The sequence below is a fragment of the Lagopus leucura genome, unplaced genomic scaffold, assembly GCF_019238085.1.
Source record: "Lagopus leucura isolate 7727_CA_CO unplaced genomic scaffold, USGS_WTPT01 Super-Scaffold_100048, whole genome shotgun sequence".
NCBI lineage: Eukaryota > Metazoa > Chordata > Aves > Galliformes > Phasianidae > Lagopus > Lagopus leucura.
Window position 1 is genome coordinate 560,829 of NW_024962294.1, and position 19,780 is coordinate 580,608.

The 19,780-nt window shown below is 50.2% G+C and overlaps 1 protein-coding gene across 1 annotated transcript in view; it reads right to left on the bottom strand.

The window, feature by feature from the left end:
* Window positions 1-289: 289 nt before the first annotated feature.
* Window positions 290-19,780, bottom strand: part of CSMD2 (CUB and Sushi multiple domains 2) — a 229,439-nt gene continuing 209,948 nt past the window's right edge. Inside the window, exons 58-71 of the mRNA XM_042885206.1 lie at window positions 15,794-15,970; window positions 15,310-15,489; window positions 13,934-14,107; window positions 12,950-13,123; window positions 10,631-10,704; window positions 9,424-9,535; window positions 7,347-7,526; window positions 6,846-6,911; window positions 6,080-6,241; window positions 5,462-5,574; window positions 4,706-4,793; window positions 4,207-4,345; window positions 3,469-3,645; window positions 290-2,823 (exon numbers count right to left, since the gene is read on the bottom strand). Coding sequence (XP_042741140.1) covers window positions 3,486-3,645; window positions 4,207-4,345; window positions 4,706-4,793; window positions 5,462-5,574; window positions 6,080-6,241; window positions 6,846-6,911; window positions 7,347-7,526; window positions 9,424-9,535; window positions 10,631-10,704; window positions 12,950-13,123; window positions 13,934-14,107; window positions 15,310-15,489; window positions 15,794-15,970 — 1,799 coding nt within the window. The 3' untranslated portion in view covers window positions 290-2,823; window positions 3,469-3,485. The remainder of the gene's footprint in view (window positions 2,824-3,468; window positions 3,646-4,206; window positions 4,346-4,705; window positions 4,794-5,461; window positions 5,575-6,079; window positions 6,242-6,845; window positions 6,912-7,346; window positions 7,527-9,423; window positions 9,536-10,630; window positions 10,705-12,949; window positions 13,124-13,933; window positions 14,108-15,309; window positions 15,490-15,793; window positions 15,971-19,780) is intronic.

The window sequence follows — 19,780 nt, forward strand, 5'->3', positions numbered from 1 at the left end:
ACCATATTTATACATTTTATTACATTTACAAAAAGAAGCTGATCTTCCACTACTGCGTACTACAATAATGAAAAAACATTTACATTGTGTCTTTTTTACTGTACAAACTTTTGCTTCATAAAAATATATCTCTGTACAAAAGAGGGAGTTTTTTTCTTTGTTTTTTTCTTTTTTTTTCTTTTTTTTTCTTTTTTTTTTTTTCCTTTTCCTTTCTTTTTTTTTTTTCCTTTTTTTTTTTTCCTTTTTTTTTTTTCTTTTTTTTTCTTTTTCTTTTTTTTCCTTTTCTTTTTGGAACACAATGCAAGTCCTCTGGGCACAAGAATGGAGAATGGCACACATCACGTCCCAGCCAGCTTGCAAAAAAATGGGATCAGACCCCTTCCTCTGCCTTTGTTGCTTGGGAACAGTAGAAAATGGTACCTAATAGGTTGAAAGCAGCAAATCTTGTGTAAGGCAGCTCCTGCCCTCCCTGCTTTGCTGTTGAAACATCCCAGGTTTGTTTTACACACCTTGACTCAAGCTTCTCCTTGCTGTTACACTGACTGAGTGGGATTTGGAAAGGTGTGAAAAGCAAACGTGGGATCTGCTGGGCTGTTTGTGTCCAACCTGCTGCAGTGCCAGCAGCCCGCTGTTGGTGGCAGCTGGGGGATGATTTTCTTGAGCTCCCAGAGCTGGGGCAGATTCCAGCTCTGCTGCTGTGGGATGCTGTAAGGTCTGTGCTGACACGGGTGCCAGGGTGCTGCAGTCACCAGCACAGGGGATTGTAAGAGGGTGCAGCTTTAGTGACTCGTTGGGCAAGGGAGCCTGGTCTGTTGTCTGTGTTATGGGGAATTGGCAAAGGCAAGGAAGAACAGGTCGTGGGTTTGGCTAAGGGCAGAAATCACAGATTAACTCAGGTTTGGGAGGGGCCTCTGAAGTCAAACAGGGGCCAGAGAGCAGAGGTGAAGTCAGGAACCAGCTGTATCTCTGCATACAGGAGGAGGAGAACCAGGGGAGCATCCTGACCTCAGTTACATCAGTGTGAGGCAGGGGCTGCCCCCAACTTCACTGCAGCAGCTCAGCTGAAGCAGAGGAATTGGACACAGCTGAGCCCTGGCCCTGGAACCCCAGACCCCCACTCTTCTTATTTTACCTTGAACTTGCCCTGGCCATTTCAGGGAAGGGCAGGTACCCTGGCAGCCCCTCCTGGCTTCCCAAAGGAGCTCAGGCCAACAGCCAGCTTTCTGGTTACCTTTCTCACCTGTCTGATGGTTTGGCATGAGCTGGGAGGAGCAGTGCAGCAGTGCAGGAGTGGCACTGAGCTCACACGTGTGCTTCCACCCACCTCTCAGGTACGAATCAGAGCACCTTTGTGATGCTTTGGGGAGCAGATGGCATTTTTTGGCAGGCTGGCTGTTCAGACTACAGGCTGGAGAATGCTGCTTATTCTGAGAGCACTGAATGAGAGACAGAAGTAAAAACAAAAATAAGATATATTTATACATACACACACAGAGTAAAAGAATAAACAAAACATAAAAAACTACCCTGTGGTTTTCATCAGACAAAACCTCAGCTGACATCAGGTAGGGGAGAGCCAGTGCTCAAATACAAGCAGAGATGTAAACACCACTCCATTTGTTTTAATTATTTTCCCTTCAAGTTTTCTGTAAGAAAAAGCTGTTTCATTGACTTACTGCTCTAAGTCAACAGTATTTCAGAGAGGTGCTCGACTTACAGTTTGGTAAAATGGCACTGTGGCCTTCTTGGACTCCAGCACGGTTCAAGAAACAGTGACTCAAATCAAACAGACTAAACCCCTAAATCAACAGGAGCAGCTCTCCTCTTTATTAGAGGAGGGCATCACAAAGCAGCGTTCTGTTATAAGGGAGGAAAAATGTCAAGTCCCCTTATCTGTTCTCATGAAAGCCAAGCCAACCTTTCCGCCCCTGGGAAATAAAGGGAAGAGCTTTGGATAGAAATTAGCACTCTTATTGCATTGCCATTTGGAGGATCAATATGGAAAGGGCAGAGGCTTTTGAATGCAACTAGTTTTGGGGGGAGGTGGAAATCAGTATTTGTTATTTTTAAAGAGGTTTTTGTCCCTTCACGTCTGTCAGCAGTTTTCTCGTGAGGGTTTTTGGGCATGGCTGACGTGGGCAGCTGGCTGCAGGAGCCAGGGATGGAGGGACGTTCCCTCAGCAGCCCTTGAAAGCAGCCTCAGGCTCCGAGAGACTTCACGTACATTGGCAGAAGAAGCCCAAACTCAACTAAACGTACCAAGGGAAATTAAATATAAGGAAGGGGAGAAACGTTTTCCCATCGAAAAGGTCCCATCTGAACACCTCCACAAAAGCCCCGACTTCAACAAACCAGCGGGTAACCAACCAAACCGAACACAAAGCAAATCCTCACCTTGCCCCACGCTGCTATTTTCCATTGACTCCAGTCAGCACCTTGTGCAGTGCAACCTGGCTTCCTCCCTGTCTGCCCAAGATCCTCCAAAAGCGGAGGAGACCCCACGTACCCCCCTGCTCCCTGCAGCACACTGAGCCCATCGCCTCGTTTCCACGGCCCTCCACTTGCCCAGGTCTCACTACCAGGCTGGTGCCCACTGGGAGGAGCTGTGCAGAGCAGCTGTTTGCTTGGCTTCATGATCCATGGCGGGATGCAGAGGTGGACGAGGATGATGGAGCCATCTCTCAGGAGTAACACAGAGTCCAACAAGGCGTAGCAGCTTCTCCACAGCCTCAACAAGGTTGGAAGGAGGGAGATGGGGAGGGAATGGACGGAGACTAGTGAGGTGAAACACAATCATTTGCTAGATACCGACCCTGGAGGAATCTGGGACAGTGGGAAGGGTGAGAGAGAAAGAAACGGTTTGTGAGTGCACACAGAAACGTTGAGAAAACCCACAACAGCTTTGTTACCTCAGAGTGAGAACCTGCCAGTCTAGAAATGCCCCTGAGGCTCTGCCTGGGGCTTTTGTCTACAAGCTTCTTAATCCTCAATGTCTATGTGGTCAAACTTCCAAACCCCTCGGTTCACCCTCCTCTGTATCTTTTGTACCACTGAACAAAATCACAGTGTGTGATCTCCCATACAGACTTGTTTTTTCCTCCCCTTCCCAGTGCTTGCACTCATCACAGGGATATTTGGGATTCGCTTTGTCACTGCTCCCCAAGAGGCCACGTCCCAGCTGATCACCAGACCCCAGAGATGGCAGTTCTGGTTTGGGTTGTGCCCAGCGCAGAGATCTCCCAGGCAAACCAAACCACAGAGCGCTTCTTTGAACCACACTGATCCAGCTTAGGACAAACACGAGGCTCTGACAGCCTGAAGGCGGGAAGGAGACACCCTGGGAGTGGGGATCAGCAGCACACAGACCCCCCCCAGCAGAAGGGCAGTATTTTATCCACAACCAGTTTCACCAGGCTGAGCTGCGGGTGCCACCGTTCCGCTCTGACGTCCCCCCTGTGCCCCACTCACCACGCAGGGGATGAGTGCTATACAGCTGTGCACACAGTGCTGACTGTGAACTCTGCCTCGTTGGCCATGATGTCCGTGGGCTGCAGGTTTCTGTCATACATGGGGTTTTCAAACGTTGCTCTGACGTTGGTGTTTTCATGGCCCGCGTAGCCATTGAATGGGACTTTGGGTCTTCTCCTGCAGGGTGCCAGAAAGAAAAACCCAGAGAGGTCACGGCTGCTCCTGCTGCAGCCACAGCACTGACAAAGTCAATGGGAAAGAAAAAAGCTGCTTTTGAAGAAGGCAAACACCTGCGGGAAAGGCAGGAGGGATCTACAGCAAATCTTATTACAGATTTGTGGTACAGGAAGCTTTGCCATAGTCCTACGTGTGCTCCCCCTGCACAGCATCCAGTCCACACAATGCTTTGAAGTGCAGCAACATTTCCACAGCAATGCACTGATCAGGAGAAAGAAGTCATTTACAACGTACGCAAAGCCCAAGTATGAAATTTACTTTGCTTCATCCTCCTGAACGCTGCCACAAATCTCACTGATGGCCATAAAAGCCCTCAGCACTCTGCTCTCCCAACACCCCTGCATCTCTGTGCACTTTTGCTCTACTCCTTTTTTTTTTTTTTTTACTTTCTGAACTAAATGAGAAACCAGGTCTGGAGGGAATGCTTTTAAGACAAGCTCACAAATACTTCTGTCAGCCCTCTTATTTTGTTTCACTTACTGTGTCATTCTTGAAACCCACCTGTGTTTGTAGAGATAAAGCACAAACCCTGCAATAATCAGGGCTATGAAAGGCACAAGAATGGCAGCTGCCACAGAACTGCTGTTAGATGCAAAATGGTGTCCTATCGATTCTGGATCATTTTCCATCATGCTGACGTCTGAAACACAGCAAAAGTAACCACGTTTCAAAGCAGCACTGCAAGAAGTGGGGTTTGCTTGAGTTACATCTTCAACAAGACAACAACAGGGTTAGAAGTGGTGCTGTGAAAGGTAATCAAAAGCTTCTGACTTGCAGGAAGAATGGCTTGGCAATCTAGCCTGGCTTAGTTCATCATCATTTATTTAGGAGGGTGATTAAAAGCAGATGTAAACAGATTAACCTTACTGATTTTTGGCCCAGCAGGGCTGAAAATTAATGCCAGGGACAGTAGAAACGTTTCCTGCTCGATAACCTCCACTGCAACCACAGTGCAGCTGTCAGCAATTAAGGGAAGAACTAGTAGTCAGAGCAAGGTTACCCAGTCTCTGAAGGCCAAACTGCCCGAACCCTTTGCCACGCACAAAGCCCTGGTACACAAAGGTGCCACTGGACGACTCCGATGAGACCTGGAACGATAAGAAACCGGAGATGAACAGATCTGCTCAACGCTTCCCTGGGTTTGCAGCACCCATCTCGTCAGCCTCCTTCAACTTCATGCACTGTGTTAATTTAACTCCATTCCCTGGAAAAACGTGACATCTTTTTAGAAGTCTAACTGCCCAGCAACTTGTTCAGACTCTGGCATCTCAAGGGGGGAAAGCATCTTGTCTGTGATAAAGATGTGCTGACAGCGATGCCCTGAGCTCCAGCTGGCCGTGGGTCGATGAGATGCACGCTGCCTGTGAGCTCCACTGGGTCTCTTATGGGCATGGGAAGCTACCAGGCTCAGAAATCGGGGTGCAAAGCTGACTCCATAAGGAAAGACTGGCTCTTCTGATGTGATGCTTAGCAGATATAAGTGAAACAAACTGTGCTGGTTTCTCCTCTGGTGTTATCTGGAGGACCTACAGATAACCAGGCACAGATAACCAAACACACAGCTGCAGCGTGGCAGAGCTGACTGCTCATGGAACGTTATCTCACGTACTGGAAGAATGGCCCACGTGCCCTCGGGGCAGGCAGGTCACTGGAGTTATGTCCCCAAATGGGACAAATGCAGTGAGAGGAAAGCTGGGGTTATGACAGCAATGGATGAGTTGTGTGGGCTTCGTATACGAGGTGTCCAAGCACTTACGTGTCCATCGAGAGCCCATTTATCATTTTTGAACTTGTTTACGAAGATCTCCACTGGCCCCATAATCTGATAGACCTGGAGGAGCAGGTGCACGTCTTCTTTCTTGTAAATGCCTGGAAAATAAGTGACTTTTAACCACCAGATCACAACGTCTCAATTCAAATTTGAAGCAATTTGCTTTCTCAGAGAGGGCAGCAACTCCTCCTACGCTCCTATCAGTGGGGTCACTTGGAACCACACCACGAATTCTCAACCTCACATCTGTCCCCCAGGATATTAAAGACATTTTGCACGTGGGAAGTGATACAGCTGTAAATATTTCCTATGTGACATCAGATCAGTAACACAATGCTCCTAGGGGGGCCAGAGACAAGGGGTATTCACACCATTTAACTGCTTGGATTAAATTACAAGTCAGTGAGCTGGGTTGTGCTGCTTTCCAGGATGAGTCAAAGCAAACTCACACACAGGATTTGTTTGTCTTGCTCCACTCAAAGACTGGGCACTTCCAGCTTCTGTCCAGCTCTATCACAAAGCCCAGACCATCAGATAACAGAGCATGCTGCTCCATGCCCAGCAATACCATGAACTACAAAACAGCCACGTTGGTTCCCTCACCAGAAACCTGGAGCTCCACGCCGCTGTGGTCTATCAAAGTGGCATTGACTTTACTGGTGACAGGGTCAAAGCTGGTGACAGACAGCATTGCAGGCTGCTTTTTCCCCATGTATTCGTAGGAGCCTTTCCAAAGGGAATTTCTTGCAAACACATCAGCAGGCACTGCAAAGCACAGTAATTAGGGGCAGAGAAACACAAGATACGATCATCATACGATCCTGTGATCGTTGCCACTTGTTTCCATTTCTCAGAAATCAAAACAGAGCGGATTTCTTTCTTGCCTCAGACTCAAAAATATGTATTTAAATATCCGAAATCCCACCCACTCTCATCAGTGGTGAGAGTGATGTGATCTGTCAGTGCTGTGCTGTCATCACTGAGTACAAAGCCAAAGAGAGGAGAACAAACGTGCTGATGACTTTCGTTTTGGTGTTTTGACCAAAAAAAAAACCAAACAAAAAACCCACAAAAGTTTCAAAAACAAACAAAACCCCAAACAGGTTCCCAGGGAAAAACCAGCACAGACCACCAACAAACCAAAACCAAACACAGAACCAAAAAAGCTCTGATGATATCCCAGAGTGCTTCAGCTCAGAGCAGCGGCGCTGGTGCTCCACTCCTGAAGGCGCCCATCTGCTCTCCAGCAAAGCATGAAGGAAGGGGATGGGGCACGCAGGCTGCTGCCACCAGCCCAGCAGTGTGAGGTGTGCAGGACCAGCTGCTTTTCTGGCTGCTCCTTTGCCACAGAGCCAGCCCTGCCTCCTACCTGACAGCTTGGAGAGCGGCGGGTCCCGCGCTGTGCCCACCGGCCGGCCGCTGGGGCGGATGTCAGCTGGAAGAGAGGAATGAAACCCACAGCCAAATGAACACTGCTGCACCCGAATCTGCTGAGACACTGCTGCTGTGGTGGTGCTCATAAAGGACAGCCTTCACCTGACGCTGCTTGAGCACACAGCGGGGCTACCACCACACCAGGGCTTCAGGTGGGTTCAAGACTGCATGATCTTGAACCAAAAGCTTCAAGGCACCGAACGCACAGGTACAGACCAGGTTCAACTTGTGCAGATGTTTCTAAGTCTAAAACATCAAGCAGAAAATCCCCTCACTTCCCCCCGTTTTCTGGGATTGCTGCAACCAGCTCAGCCACGCAAACCATGGCTTCTCCAAAGCACCCACGTAGCTCTAAGAGAACTGCTCTTTTCTCTCAGGCTGCAAATCCCCCCTCTGCAGAGATGGGGGCCAAAGCCACGCTGCTCAGAGCTCTTACCGAGGCAGATGGGAGGCTTCCCTGTCCAGCTGCCATCTGCTTTGCAGGTCCGATGCTCAGACCCTCCGGTGAGGTAGTACCCACTCTGACAGGAATAGATCAGGGTGTAGCCCAGGGATGGCAAATCCAGAGCCCCGACGTTGGCGTGGGATGGGGTCTCAGGCTGCTTACAGTGGTGAGCTGAAAAGCACAAAACCAGAGATGTGACACAGCGGGCAGCGGCACTCAGAAAGGCAGAAAAGTGGCACCAGCGATGTCAGCTGTGAGACAGATCTCTCAGAAGAGTTTTTTTTTAGCAAAAGCTTTCTCTGCTCACTGAGGGACACAGTGCCATGCCTGGACTTTTACCAGCCAGAGGAATTAATGAGACCATTTCCCACGCTTTGCTGCCAGATTGCTCTTCCTATCTGAAGCTCTCAGGGGATCCTTCACTCAGTTCCAGCCTCCATGAACTCAACATCAGGCTCCATCACCCCTCCCCTTTTCAGGAAAAGAAGCTGAAACCCAACGATCCTGAGGACCTTGTGCCTGACAAATGGAGGAGGAGAAAGCTCTGCTCACCCTCCCAGAGCCAAACAGGAGCCTGTGATCAGATGGCCACTTCTGCATTCCAGCAGGGATGGAGCGTTTGTGATGCCTTTCCTTGCAGCTGTAGGGCCAGGAAAAGAAACCGAGCAGCTGCCTTTCTCTTCTCTTTAAACTTTCATGGACAAAATGCTCCTCTGCAGGAGGATTTCAGTGGATGCACCACACGTCTGCTTTTGTATAACCTCACTTCATAGGACTGCTGTCCTGCTGATAATTTGCACCTATCTACACACAGCATCGCACAGCAAGTCCTCAGCAGTGTGCAATAACCATAAATTCCTATCACTGCTCAATTAGTTCCAGGATTTGGCCACAGGGATCCGGGCTGAGCTCGTCCAGCTGCTGCCACCAGAGAGCGCCTGGCTGTGCTGCTGGCAGCGTGTCACCACTTCTCCCCAGAAGTTACGGCCCAGAGCTCATCAATCAGGGGCCAGGAAGCTCGCTTGCACCCACGCTGTAAATTTCCCCTTTCTGTAGCTCTCAAAGTGCTCATGAGTGAAAACAAATCCTCGGCAGCCTTTGTGAGGTATTATCTTCATTCCCCTTTTACAGAAGATGAAAAATAAAACCCAGAAAGGCTCAGAGAATGATGGAGCTCACACAGCCTTAATGCTGCGTCCCAGAGCCCCAGGCTGTGTCAGCAGTGACCACATCCAGCTCCGTGCTGCAGGCACAGGAGGCAACAACTCAGCAGCACGAGGAGTACAAAACACCTTCTGTTCCAATGCACCTCACACCAGGAGCAAAATCCCATTCACACTCACAGCTGCTGTGCAACCCTGCCATCTTCAATCCGAGAAAGAGGAGCTGGTAACTCTGGGGTCATGCTCCCTTCACTGCAGTGAGTGTTGGGAAAGGAAGCTGCCTCCCAGCACCACGATCCCTCTCCCCAGCACCACTGCTCTGAAGCTTTAATGCCCCCCCAGCTGCTCTCATGTGCACCTCCAGGGTTTGTTCACTCTATTCACCACTACCCCACCTCACAAGGGAGAGGGAGAAGCTTTGTAATGCTTATGGTACAGAGGCCACTGTGGATATTACAGCTTAAGTACATTAGCTCAAATTCCTTCTGGTATAGCGGGGAAGAGATGATGGACAGCTTAAAAGGAAGAGCAACACGTTATTAAAGGCAGGGAGAACACGGCTGTGCCGGAGAGCCCTTCTGGCTCAGTGTTAACTGCAGTGCCTGGAGCTCCAGCTCACATCTCGGCCATCAGATGTGGTTTCAGAAGCACAAAGCAAAGTCTCACCTCAAACCACGTCTCTGAGGAAAGGACATGCTAAAAAAAAATCTCATCTGAAAGCAGAAGTGGCTGCTGGCACAATCATGTCAGCAGAGAGATGACAGCGCCGTCTCCCTTCTTCTTCAAGCCTCTGCTTTTTTCAGGCTCTCCCAAAAAATTACCAGCTCCTCAGAGCCAGCAATTCACAGGGCAGCAACGACAGTGTGCCAGCAGTGACCAGTGTGCCCACAGCTGCCAGCACTTACGGACACAGTCGGGCTGCACGCCACTCCACGTCAGGTTGGGCAGGCAGGTCCTGGTGGTGGAGCCCTGCAGCAGGTAACCCTTCTGGCACTTGAAGAAAATCATGCTTCCCACCTGTTTCCATAGGAGACAAAACACAATGTAATTTACCAGTGCTTACAATGCAAGAGTGCTTCTATCATTTTCCACCTACTATGCAATGAAAAGGTGAGTTGCCTTCTTTCTGCACTCCCCGTCCTGCCAGAGCCACACAGCACCCAGAGCAGCTGTGAACTGGGCAGAGGGTTCCTCCATTCAGTGATAAGCAAAGCTGCTGTGTCTTGAAAGCACCCAAAGTGAGCATCAGATTTAGCAACGCCCAAAAGCTTTGCCAAAAAGGGGGCATTCAAAATAATTACCATCAACAAACAGCCCACAGCCATAGTATAAATGCCAACTTGGATTGCAAACAGCAAAAAGGATCACAAAAACTGGGAGGTGACTCCTCCATGCTTCCGAGGTGCGTTCACTTCCTGCAGACTGCTCACTGCTTTGCTTTTGGATTCAACAGGACAGCAGATCTCACTCCCTGCTCCAGACAGATCAGATGTGACACTGCATGGCTGTGAGCTCTGCTGTTGCAACAGGATTTGCTGTTAAACCTGAACACGCTGGAATAAAACTGCCAGGGAGGGATTTGAGCATCCTCCCTTTGTCCCTAGCATGGCAGGACCGTGCAGCGCCCCTTCCCCAGGCACTGCATTGAGGGCACATCTCCCCAGTGCTCCCTGCAGCCACTGCTGTGCAGCTCCCACACAGGCAGCCCTTACACAAGTCAGGCTTGGGTTGTCTCAGGACTAATTAAAAGCTAGGAAGAATACATTAAAAGCCAGAATTAAGATAACTAATTGGCAGCAAGACCGAAAGGTCCTGGCAGGAGCATGGAAGGCAGCATCCCAGCCCTGCACCCAGCTCTGCTGCAGCAGCACCCATGGGCGCAGGGCCGACCCCCTCCTTCACGCTGTACAGAGAACAAAAACCACCAGCACAATTTAGGCTGACAACGAATGGAAACCGTGCCTCCGATCTGAGTGCTAATTATGCTGATAACTATTCATTAGCACCGCAATTAATATCATAAATAACGCGTTCTTAGCTGATGCCCCACCACCACTCGGTGCACACAGGGCGCCACGCGATGCCCTCTGCCCACGGCTGCCCCAGCAGTACCTGATAGCCCTGAGAGTTGTTCTGCATCCCGAAGAGCGGCACGCCGGGGTCTGCACACGTGGTCAGGGTTGGGTCTGGGGGCAGAACAGAAGCAGAGCGTTAAGGGAGAAGCTGTGGAAGCCACACCGGAGCTCTGCGAGGCAGCAGAAATACTTTGCTACAGAAGGAACACACAGCAGTAAGGAAAAACATGTGGATATTTTCGTTCTGTAAATCCCTGACGGCTGCAATGCAACCCAACCAGAGGCACTCAGACACCCAGGAGAAGATGTAAGAATGCAGAGCTTGTCTTGGAGACGCTGCTCTGCCCATGCCAGGAGCACAGCACGCAGCACAGTGCCCTTCCCTGCATGCAGCCCTGCCCACAGCCCCCTCCATGGAACCCTGCTGCTTTACCCAGGGGCTGGGAGTTCTAATGCATCTCGGATGCATCATCTTTCTTAATGCCTCATTTGGTCTCTACCAGAAGATGAACACACACAACTCACTAGCAAAACTTGCTGCTACTCTTCCAGCATCTCTCTTTTTTTTTCTTTTCCCCAGCACGTTGACAGTAGCAGCACACCAATGGGATCAAGGCAGAGATGCATTATGCTATTATCAGCATCTCAAACTGAGCAAAGGAACTGAAGTCTTGGTGTGAAAGGCAATTTGGCAGCAGCAGCAGGATCCCTGCTCCTCGGGATCACAGCACAGAGCCCCACTGCCCCCAGGGGATGCTCTGGTACTCAGCGAAGGCACAGCTCTCCTAGCAGCACCTGGAGCGTTGTGCAGTCATGTTCCAATGAGATTCCAGTCTGTTTTTCCCAGCGCTTTTTCTTCATCACACCATGAGAAGGACACAGTCTCACTGCCAGCACCTCTCCACACTCAGTCAAAGCACTTCCATTAACAGGACTGTGCCAATCGAGACATAAATCCTCTAAGAAAAATCCAGGACAGAGTGGGAGCAGAGGCAGCCTGTCACTCCTCGCTGCAGCTCCAGGGGAACGAGCACAACCTCTGTACCTGACAGCCTGGCCCTTTATTGCTATGCCTTTATTCCTCCCTGTCCAACCAACCCCTCTGTTCCCACCGAAGCACTACACACTTTGTGATGCTCTCCCTGTGTCCTCGGAGCACTGCTGACTCACTCAACAAGGGACCCACAACGTGGGCCCACGTGGGGCTGCAGCACAAGCAAAGTCATTTTCCCTCATTCAGCTCTGCTGAGCTTTTATCATTCATCACTGAAGCGGTTTCCATGGAAGCCCCCAGGTAACTCGGTGCCTGTGAGAAATGACGAAGAGCCCCAGGGGCTGGTGGAGGTGGAAGGGATGGATGGTGCAGGGCAGAGGGCCCAGCTGTGTCTCCTGACTGCACCCAGCACTCTGCCCATCCTGTGTGCCTCACAGATGAGTGAGATCTGACTAAGCAGAACCCTCTGGGTTCAGCTGCCTGCCCCCTGTAGGCACCCTCCACTTCCCACTGTTTGGACTGGGGAGATGTTTCCCCAGCACAGCAGCAGGAATTGCTGCTGCATGCATTGCACCACTGCAGCTTCGTGGGTCTGCAGTGCCATGAATGGAGGACGGGATTCTGGATGAGGGATGAATGCCTGGATGAGGCCTTAGAGAGAAATCTGGCACGGGCATTTAAAGCCAAAATTTATTCTAGGAGGCAGCGCTCCCAGCTGCTTGCATGTGAGAAGACCATGGGGACACCAACGTGGAAGTAAAAAACTGACATTCAGGCCACCAGGATTTAACGTTAACAGAATCAGGGACACACTGAAGACGCAGCTAACAAGCCAGAATGACTGAGGTCAGTCTGCACCCCAGCTGAGGGCAGGCAGCACGGTGGTGGTGAAGGAAAGCAGCACAGAGCCTGAGCAGTTATGTCACCACAGAGCCCAGGAGTTCAAGACTGCAGCCAGAGTTTTAAATTGGCGCAGAACACCGTGACTAATTATCATTATAGACCTCTCTGAGGCTTCAAAGGGTTCTGGAAGCCCCAGGAAACAGTCGCACGAAGCATGTCTGGAGATTTCAACCTGAATACTAACAGCTAGGCAAAGCAATCTGTAGGACTCTGTATACATCACCTTCATGTTCTAGGAGCTGCTGCTCTGCCACTCTGGATAGAATTCAAATGCAGCAGAGAACACAGGAGCTCTCACGTGCACATCTGGGCAGAACTGCAGTCAACGGCACGTTGAGGCCCAGAAACGGGACTTAAAACCCAGAAATGAAAGAAAACAACAACAGCAAACCAAGCCGCTCTTCTGCAAATGAAAATGCAGACCAACAACGCTCCTCCTGCCAGGCGAGGTGCCCTTACCGATGCAGCTGGGCTGGGTCCCACTCCACGAGCCATCGGACTGGCAGAAGCGGCGTGCTGAGCCCACCAGCACCATGGGGGCCAGGCAGGAGAAGGACACCGAGGAGCGGTACGTGAAGCCTCGCTCCTCCCTCCGGCCCTGGGCAGGGATCCCTGGATCTCCACAGAACACAGCTGTAACAGCAGAGAGCAGGGGGTGGTGATAACCTCTCCGAGAGCAGACGATGCTAATGCACCAGCAATGGGGCTATTAATGAGGCAAGGCTCACTGCTCACTGCCACGGAGCTCAGTGATTGACCAGGGGATGATTGGTGGCAGGAGGCGTTGCTGGCTACTTTCCTTATAATTCTCTCTTTTTGCCAATTGCTGTTAATTAACTTCTACTTCTCCCCATCTTTTTCCTTTTTTTTTTCCTTCTTCTTTTCCCCCCTAGCAGCATGCTTAGCTTTAAAACGTGTCCCTAATTGCATGATGTCAAATTGCTATATGGTTCCATGTCACACAGAAAGCCCACTAATTATACAAGATCCTGGGAAGGGTGCAAGGAACACAGTGAGGGCTTTGTGTGATTTAATACGAAAATGGCTATTGTGCAGCTGCCAGCCATTCAGCCAAGAAAAGAAACTCAAATCTGCCTTTATCACCATGAGACGTTTAACTAATTTTTTGCATTAGCTATTCAATGGAGTACACAGGTTTCCAAGAGCCAAAGCTCTGTCTTCACAGAACGTTCTTAACTTCTGCTGCGACTCCACAGAGCCCTCTGTCAAAGGGCTTTTCTCATCACCCAACTCAAGGAGGCACCTGGACAAACAGCCACGAGCTTTAAGGGTGTTACACAAACACGAACGTGCAAGGAGGAATTCACACCTGTCACAAACCTGACCTCAAGCCCACATGCAAAGAGATGGATGAGTGCATCCAGGTGTTTCAGCCCCGTCCCTCTCCCAACCCATCCGTGGATGTGCAGGGCTGCTACTCACGGAAGCATTGGGGGATCTCCCCACTCCAGGTCCCGTTCCCCTCGCAGGTGAGCACGGCAGGCAGGGACAGTTGGTATCCCTCCAGGCAGGCGTAGCTGACGCTGGAGCCCCAGCTGAAATCCGAGCCCACCACTTTGCCATTGGGGATGGCTTGTGGGGATTTACAGACGATGGCTGAACGAGAAACAAAGGCAACATGCAGCTCCCTGCGCTTCTCAGCAGTTATTTCCATTAGCAAGCAAATTCACGCAGGATGCTCTCAAAGAACAGCCCCTGGGAGCCCCTGCAGGGGGCTGCACAAACTTCCCCAGCTGTGTGTGCAGCTGTGAGCACTGGGATTTCACTTTGAGACTTGGAATTAATGGAATCCCTGATCTCCGAGTCTGTGCTCACTTCCAAGTGAAGGAAGGATCCAGCCTGACTTAGTGTGAAAACTCATCTAAGGCCTCTCTGAAAGATTCATGCATTTTGGACAACCTGGCTGAGTCTCAGATTAGCAGCTGAATCAATAACCAGTCTGTATTTCACTCACTCCAGGGTGTTTTAATGTGACATTTTTGCAGTGCTTTGCTTTTCAGCTCAGGGGAGCACTGGGAAAGATGCTAAGCTCATGTAAATCAACCTGGCCTCCAAATGAGACTGTGGCCACATTCTGTATTACTCCTGCAACATTAGCTCAGTGGTGAGAATGAAAGAGGAGTGTGAGAATTGCTCTTTACAGCCTCTGAAGGAACTGGAGTATATTTGGAAGTTTCTACGTGGTCTGCATGCATCAGAATCATGACAGTTGCATTTTCCAGATTGCAAAAGAAGAACACAGATGCTGCTACAAGTCTTATCTACACGTGGTGGGAGAGTAAAACACTGGCAGAAGAGATCCAGCATGTCCCGCAACTGTTCTATTACTTCCCTTTCCTATCTCTGAATTACAGAGGCAGTCTCAGAATGGAGAAATAATGAAAGGAGTTTGAGGAAGCATTTTCCAGACCTCCAGATGATGCTTAAGAAGCGTGTGCCAGTGAAACAGAAAGCGCCATTCGAGCCTGATCTGATTCCTTGTGAAGAGTCACATAGCTCTCAGCGCTCCACTTTTCCTTCTCCCCATAGGGATAACAGCAATTCCCTCCCTCCCAGGCACGTTGGGATGACTGGTAGACCTAAAGCTGGCAGGGTCTTCTTTGTGCTGACAAATTGGGTAAGTGCTGTAAACATGGCAGAAAGACTGAACGACAGGACTGACAAACTGCCAGGTGTGCTCAGGCACTGCGCTGCAGCTCATGGCACCACAGAACCATTAGGGATTGAAAAGACCTCCAGAACCTTCGTGGCATGCACAACTTACATCCTCCACCATTTACACCACCAACCAGCCTTACCCTTGCAGGCAGGTTTGGTGCCGTTCCAGGTTCGGTCTTTTGTGCACATCAGGGAGGACGCTCTGTCCGACTCCATCATGTACCCAGGCATGCACTGGAACACCACTGTTTTGTTGTAGGTAAAATCACTGCCCAGCCTGATGCCGTTGGCTGGCACACCTGGGTCACCACAGTTGATCACTGCCAAAAGAAGAGAAAGAAGCATTTCTGGCCTCACCATCCCTCATCTCATGGTCCCAAAGACTTTTCAGAGCAGGATGCAGCCCCCTAATTGCAAAGCTGGGCTGCACCAAGTGGAGAAAACTTAGAGAGCTCCCTTCAGCCAGCTGGAAAATACAAACCCACAGCAAGAGTTTTCCTTTAGGCACTCACAGGGGCTGCAGGCGGAGGGACAGCTGGTACCAGGCAGCTCAGCTGAGTTTCTGTGAGCACTCAGTGCCAGCATTTCCCAGTGTGGCACCCAGGGGCCCATCCCAGTGCTCACCTGTGCACTCTGGGCTGGTGCCTGTCCACGTCCCATTCACTGTGCAGTGCCTGCTCAGCACACCAGTGGAGTAATAGCCCTCCCTGCACTGGTATATGATGGAGCTGGAGAAAACCAAGCCGTCATTGAACAGAACCCTGGCGTTGCTGGGGGTGCCTGGGTTCCCACAGGAGATAACTGGAAAGCAAAACAGCAGAGTTACTACGAGACTGAATGAATGAAAAACCAAATCAATAAAGCTTCCATCCTGCAATCAATCGACTGCTTGCCACAGAAGTGAGATTAGCTGCAAAGCCACTGGACCAGACCACTCAGAGCCGACTTCATTCCCAGCTGGTCCCACAGCTCTGCCCTACAGCACACTCTGGGGGGTGGCTGCCCCTCGGGAGCCCATGGCTTTGCAGACCTCAAAGGAATGACAGCCGGGAGCTGCTGCCCTGCACTGAGCACTGCTGCTGCACTGCCCTCCCACCGTGCCCTCCAGGGAGAGAGAGGGCTGTGGGATGCAATTAGAGGTCTGCCAGAACCCAAGTTTTATGTCTGAGGCACCACAGCAATAAAAGGGCTTCAGAGTGGACAGAGGTGCACAAAGTACAGTCGTGGCAAAATAAGTGCCTGCAATAATTGTATCAACCCTCATTTACACTGAAATTGCAGAACATAAAAGAAAATCACAGGTATTGAGGAAAGGCTCAGGCCATGGGATCCCAGGGCTTTGAAGGGAACTCCTTGCTCCCTCCCTCTACCTGTGGTCCAGATGCAAAAGAAGCTGTAAGCATAAGGATGAAGAGGCTTAAAGATTTAAAATCACAGATTAAATATATATAGGATCGAATCACTCAAGTGAGCAGAAAGTGGGCAAGTAATTCCCTTTGGCTTCAGTGGGAGATGAAAAATGAATGAGACCCCAAAAGGAAACTGGTTTTGGAACTGTTTTCTGAGTATAAATCCTAAAGACCCTGGAAGTCCCACAGTCATATCCACTCGCATCTCCTGAAGCATTTCAAACCCAATCATCTTTAAACTAAGTCAAAATTCAAGAAAATAACCTGAAAATCAGCTGCATCAAATGGGGATTTCTTGGAGTTGCTGCTTCTTAGCAAGTGAAATATTTCAGCACATGATTATTGCAGAACTCCCCACCACTGAGATTTCTCAGTTTGCTCCTTTATCAAAAATAAATCTGGTTCCTGCAGTTATATTCAGGATGTCCTTTCTGTGCAAACCCCTTGGATGGCTCGCTGAATGCAATGGGCATCTCTGCTGGAGACACAGAGAGCACCCTGTGCCACAAGGAAAACCAGAGAGAGCATCACCAGCAGCAAAGCAACCGCTGCCTGCTGACCAAAGAGCGCTCAGAGCTGCTGGGGAGATGTGTGTGCCTGCAGCCAGAGCTGTGACCACGACCCAAAGACCATCCTGCAGCAGGGGAGGGCTGGGCTGCATTCCAGGAGGTCTCCATCCCCACCAGCACGTGCACACCTCCAATGCCTGTCCAGAGAGTGGGATTCTCCCAACAGCTTCAGGTCAAGCAGAAGGATGAGAACTCGGGTTCCAAGCATCTCTAACAGGAGGTGGCACAGAGGGAACCAAACACCTGAAGTGTTCCTGAGCCCTTCTGAGAACCCAGCAGCTTGCCCAGCTCTGGGAGCACCATGCTGGGCAGTGCGACTTTGGTGTCTGCTTACAGCCAGAGCTGCTCCCACAAACCTTCTCCTGCACTGCAAAGTGACCTCTGCTACGAAACCCTGCAAAGCTCAGGGATGCTCCAGAGATCAGCAGTAATTAACGTGATTCCCATCCACACACCTTTTAGCAGGGCTGTGCTCTATCCTTTAACCAAACCAGCGCCCACAGAGGGCAAGCTGAAGTGCTGTTACCTGGTATGGAGCTGAACACTCCCAGCCCCACACAGCACTGATGGTTCCAAAGCTAAGGAGGAGGGCACCTGCAAGGAGCAGCATCCTGCTGCTCAGATCATGCAGGAGGAAAGACTGCAGGCTGGGAGCTGCTATCACAGGGCACAGTGTTTGCATGTCTGACTGCTCCACTGAGGTGGCATGTGAATACTGTGTCCTCTGTGTGTCCCCCAGTGACCTCACCTTCATCACGCTGATCCTTCTTCTGGACTTTGCTGCCATCGGAGCACCTGGCTGAGAGGCTCTCCTAATGATGTCTGACACATCAGGCACAGCCTGCAGGGCCTCACAGCCTTCCCTCCAGGGCTGGTAATTTCCATGCTGTTTAATTTAACCAGTAACCCACATTCCACCTAACTACGCAGAAAGAAAAAAGCAGCCTGAGCCCAAATCCCAGCCCTGCCACCTCCCATGTCCTCAGCAGTCAGATTGGGATGAGACAAAACTCCGCTCCTTCCCTCCATTACCGCTTTAAATGAACACATTTCTGTCTTCTGCAATTGAGGAGGAGCAGCCAGGGCTGCATCTCAGTCTGGATGCAGCTTTAATTCATCTGGTGAAACAATAAACATTATGAAAACAAATATTCTGCTCAGCTGAGAGGAGGAGGGAGTGTAGAGGAGAGCACAAGCAATGGGCCCCTCCTGCACTGCCCCTGGGAACACCAATTGGGCAGCAGGAAGGAGGAGAAAGAAGGAAAAACTACAGTGCAATTTCCATCTTCAAAACGTGCTGCAAATCAATGGTAAACGAGGCCTGAAATCTGTGATTTTTAGGAAGCAAAGGGAGCTGCTCTGAGTGGGCACAACAAAACCAGAGCTGCGTACAACTGACTGAAGCAGAGTCCCACGATGTGTCCCTCCAATTAATTTAATTGCGCACCATTTGTGCATTTTGCAAAAACCAGCTGTGGTTCCCTCCTGTTTCCAAACTCCTCTGGTTTTCACAGAAATACTCCAGCAGGTGAAAGGCTCTCATTACTGCTGGGCCTGGGGTCGCCCTCCGCTCAGCCTGGAGCTGCTCTCCCCTTCCATCCACACCGCAGCATTTGCACGGTGTCCTCTGCACCTCTCTGCACTTACACATCCACCTGCAGCCGAGCAGATCGAGCCCCCATGCTCACTTTGCAGCTGATCAGGAGAGCAGTTTGCACGCTGGCAGGTGTGTGCCAGTGGCCTGCAGAGCCCCAGCAGCTCCAACTTCGCTCAACCGCGATGGCTGAGAGCCGCTCCGTTGGATGGCTGATGCCCTATGGAGGCACCGAGTGCTGAGCTGGGGCTCCTCCACTGCCCCTGAGCAGCTCTGTGCCCTCAGAGCACTCTCCTTCACCCTGAATTCAATCCCCAAATTAACCCCTCTCCTATGAACACCCGTTCCAGAAAGTTGAATGCACCACTCAGAAGTGCAGCCATAAGAGCACCTCGCAGCGCCTGCAGCTTGCTGTGAATGCAAATGGCAGAGACACAGCTCGCTGCTCATCGCTGCAAATTGCTTTCCTATATTGGCCAGTCAGCACTTAACATTAAATGAGTACATTATGGGCATAATGTTATTATTATTCATAAAGTACGAAAAAAGAATCCACCAGGGATCCGTATTTTGGTGCCTCCGGAACCTGATGGGTTATTTATGCTGAGATTAATGAAAAGAACCTTCCTACTGAAAGAAAAAGAAACAGAATGGGAAAAAAAACCCCAACCACCAAGACCTGAGCGTATTAATAACATGATTCAGTGTCTTTTCAATCAAGAGCTCCATCAATTTGGAATAAATTTCCAATTCATTTACAAGATCTCTCTGGGCTTCTGGCTTTCAAATCAGCAGGAGAGAAGCACTTGCCCAGGTCTCCTCGCATTTGGTATCCTGCTTCCTTTTGGCTTTTGTTCTTTCCCCATTTGATTTTTAAACACTTTCATAAAACAGCAGCAGTAAGCAGCACAGCTCAGAGAACCTGGCTGGGGGTTTATCACACGGGATGATGGGGCCTTACTTGATTCCTTCAAATAGAAAAATAAGAGGTTTGGGTTTTCTTTGATACAAAAATCTGCTTACTGGCTCATAATTTGCA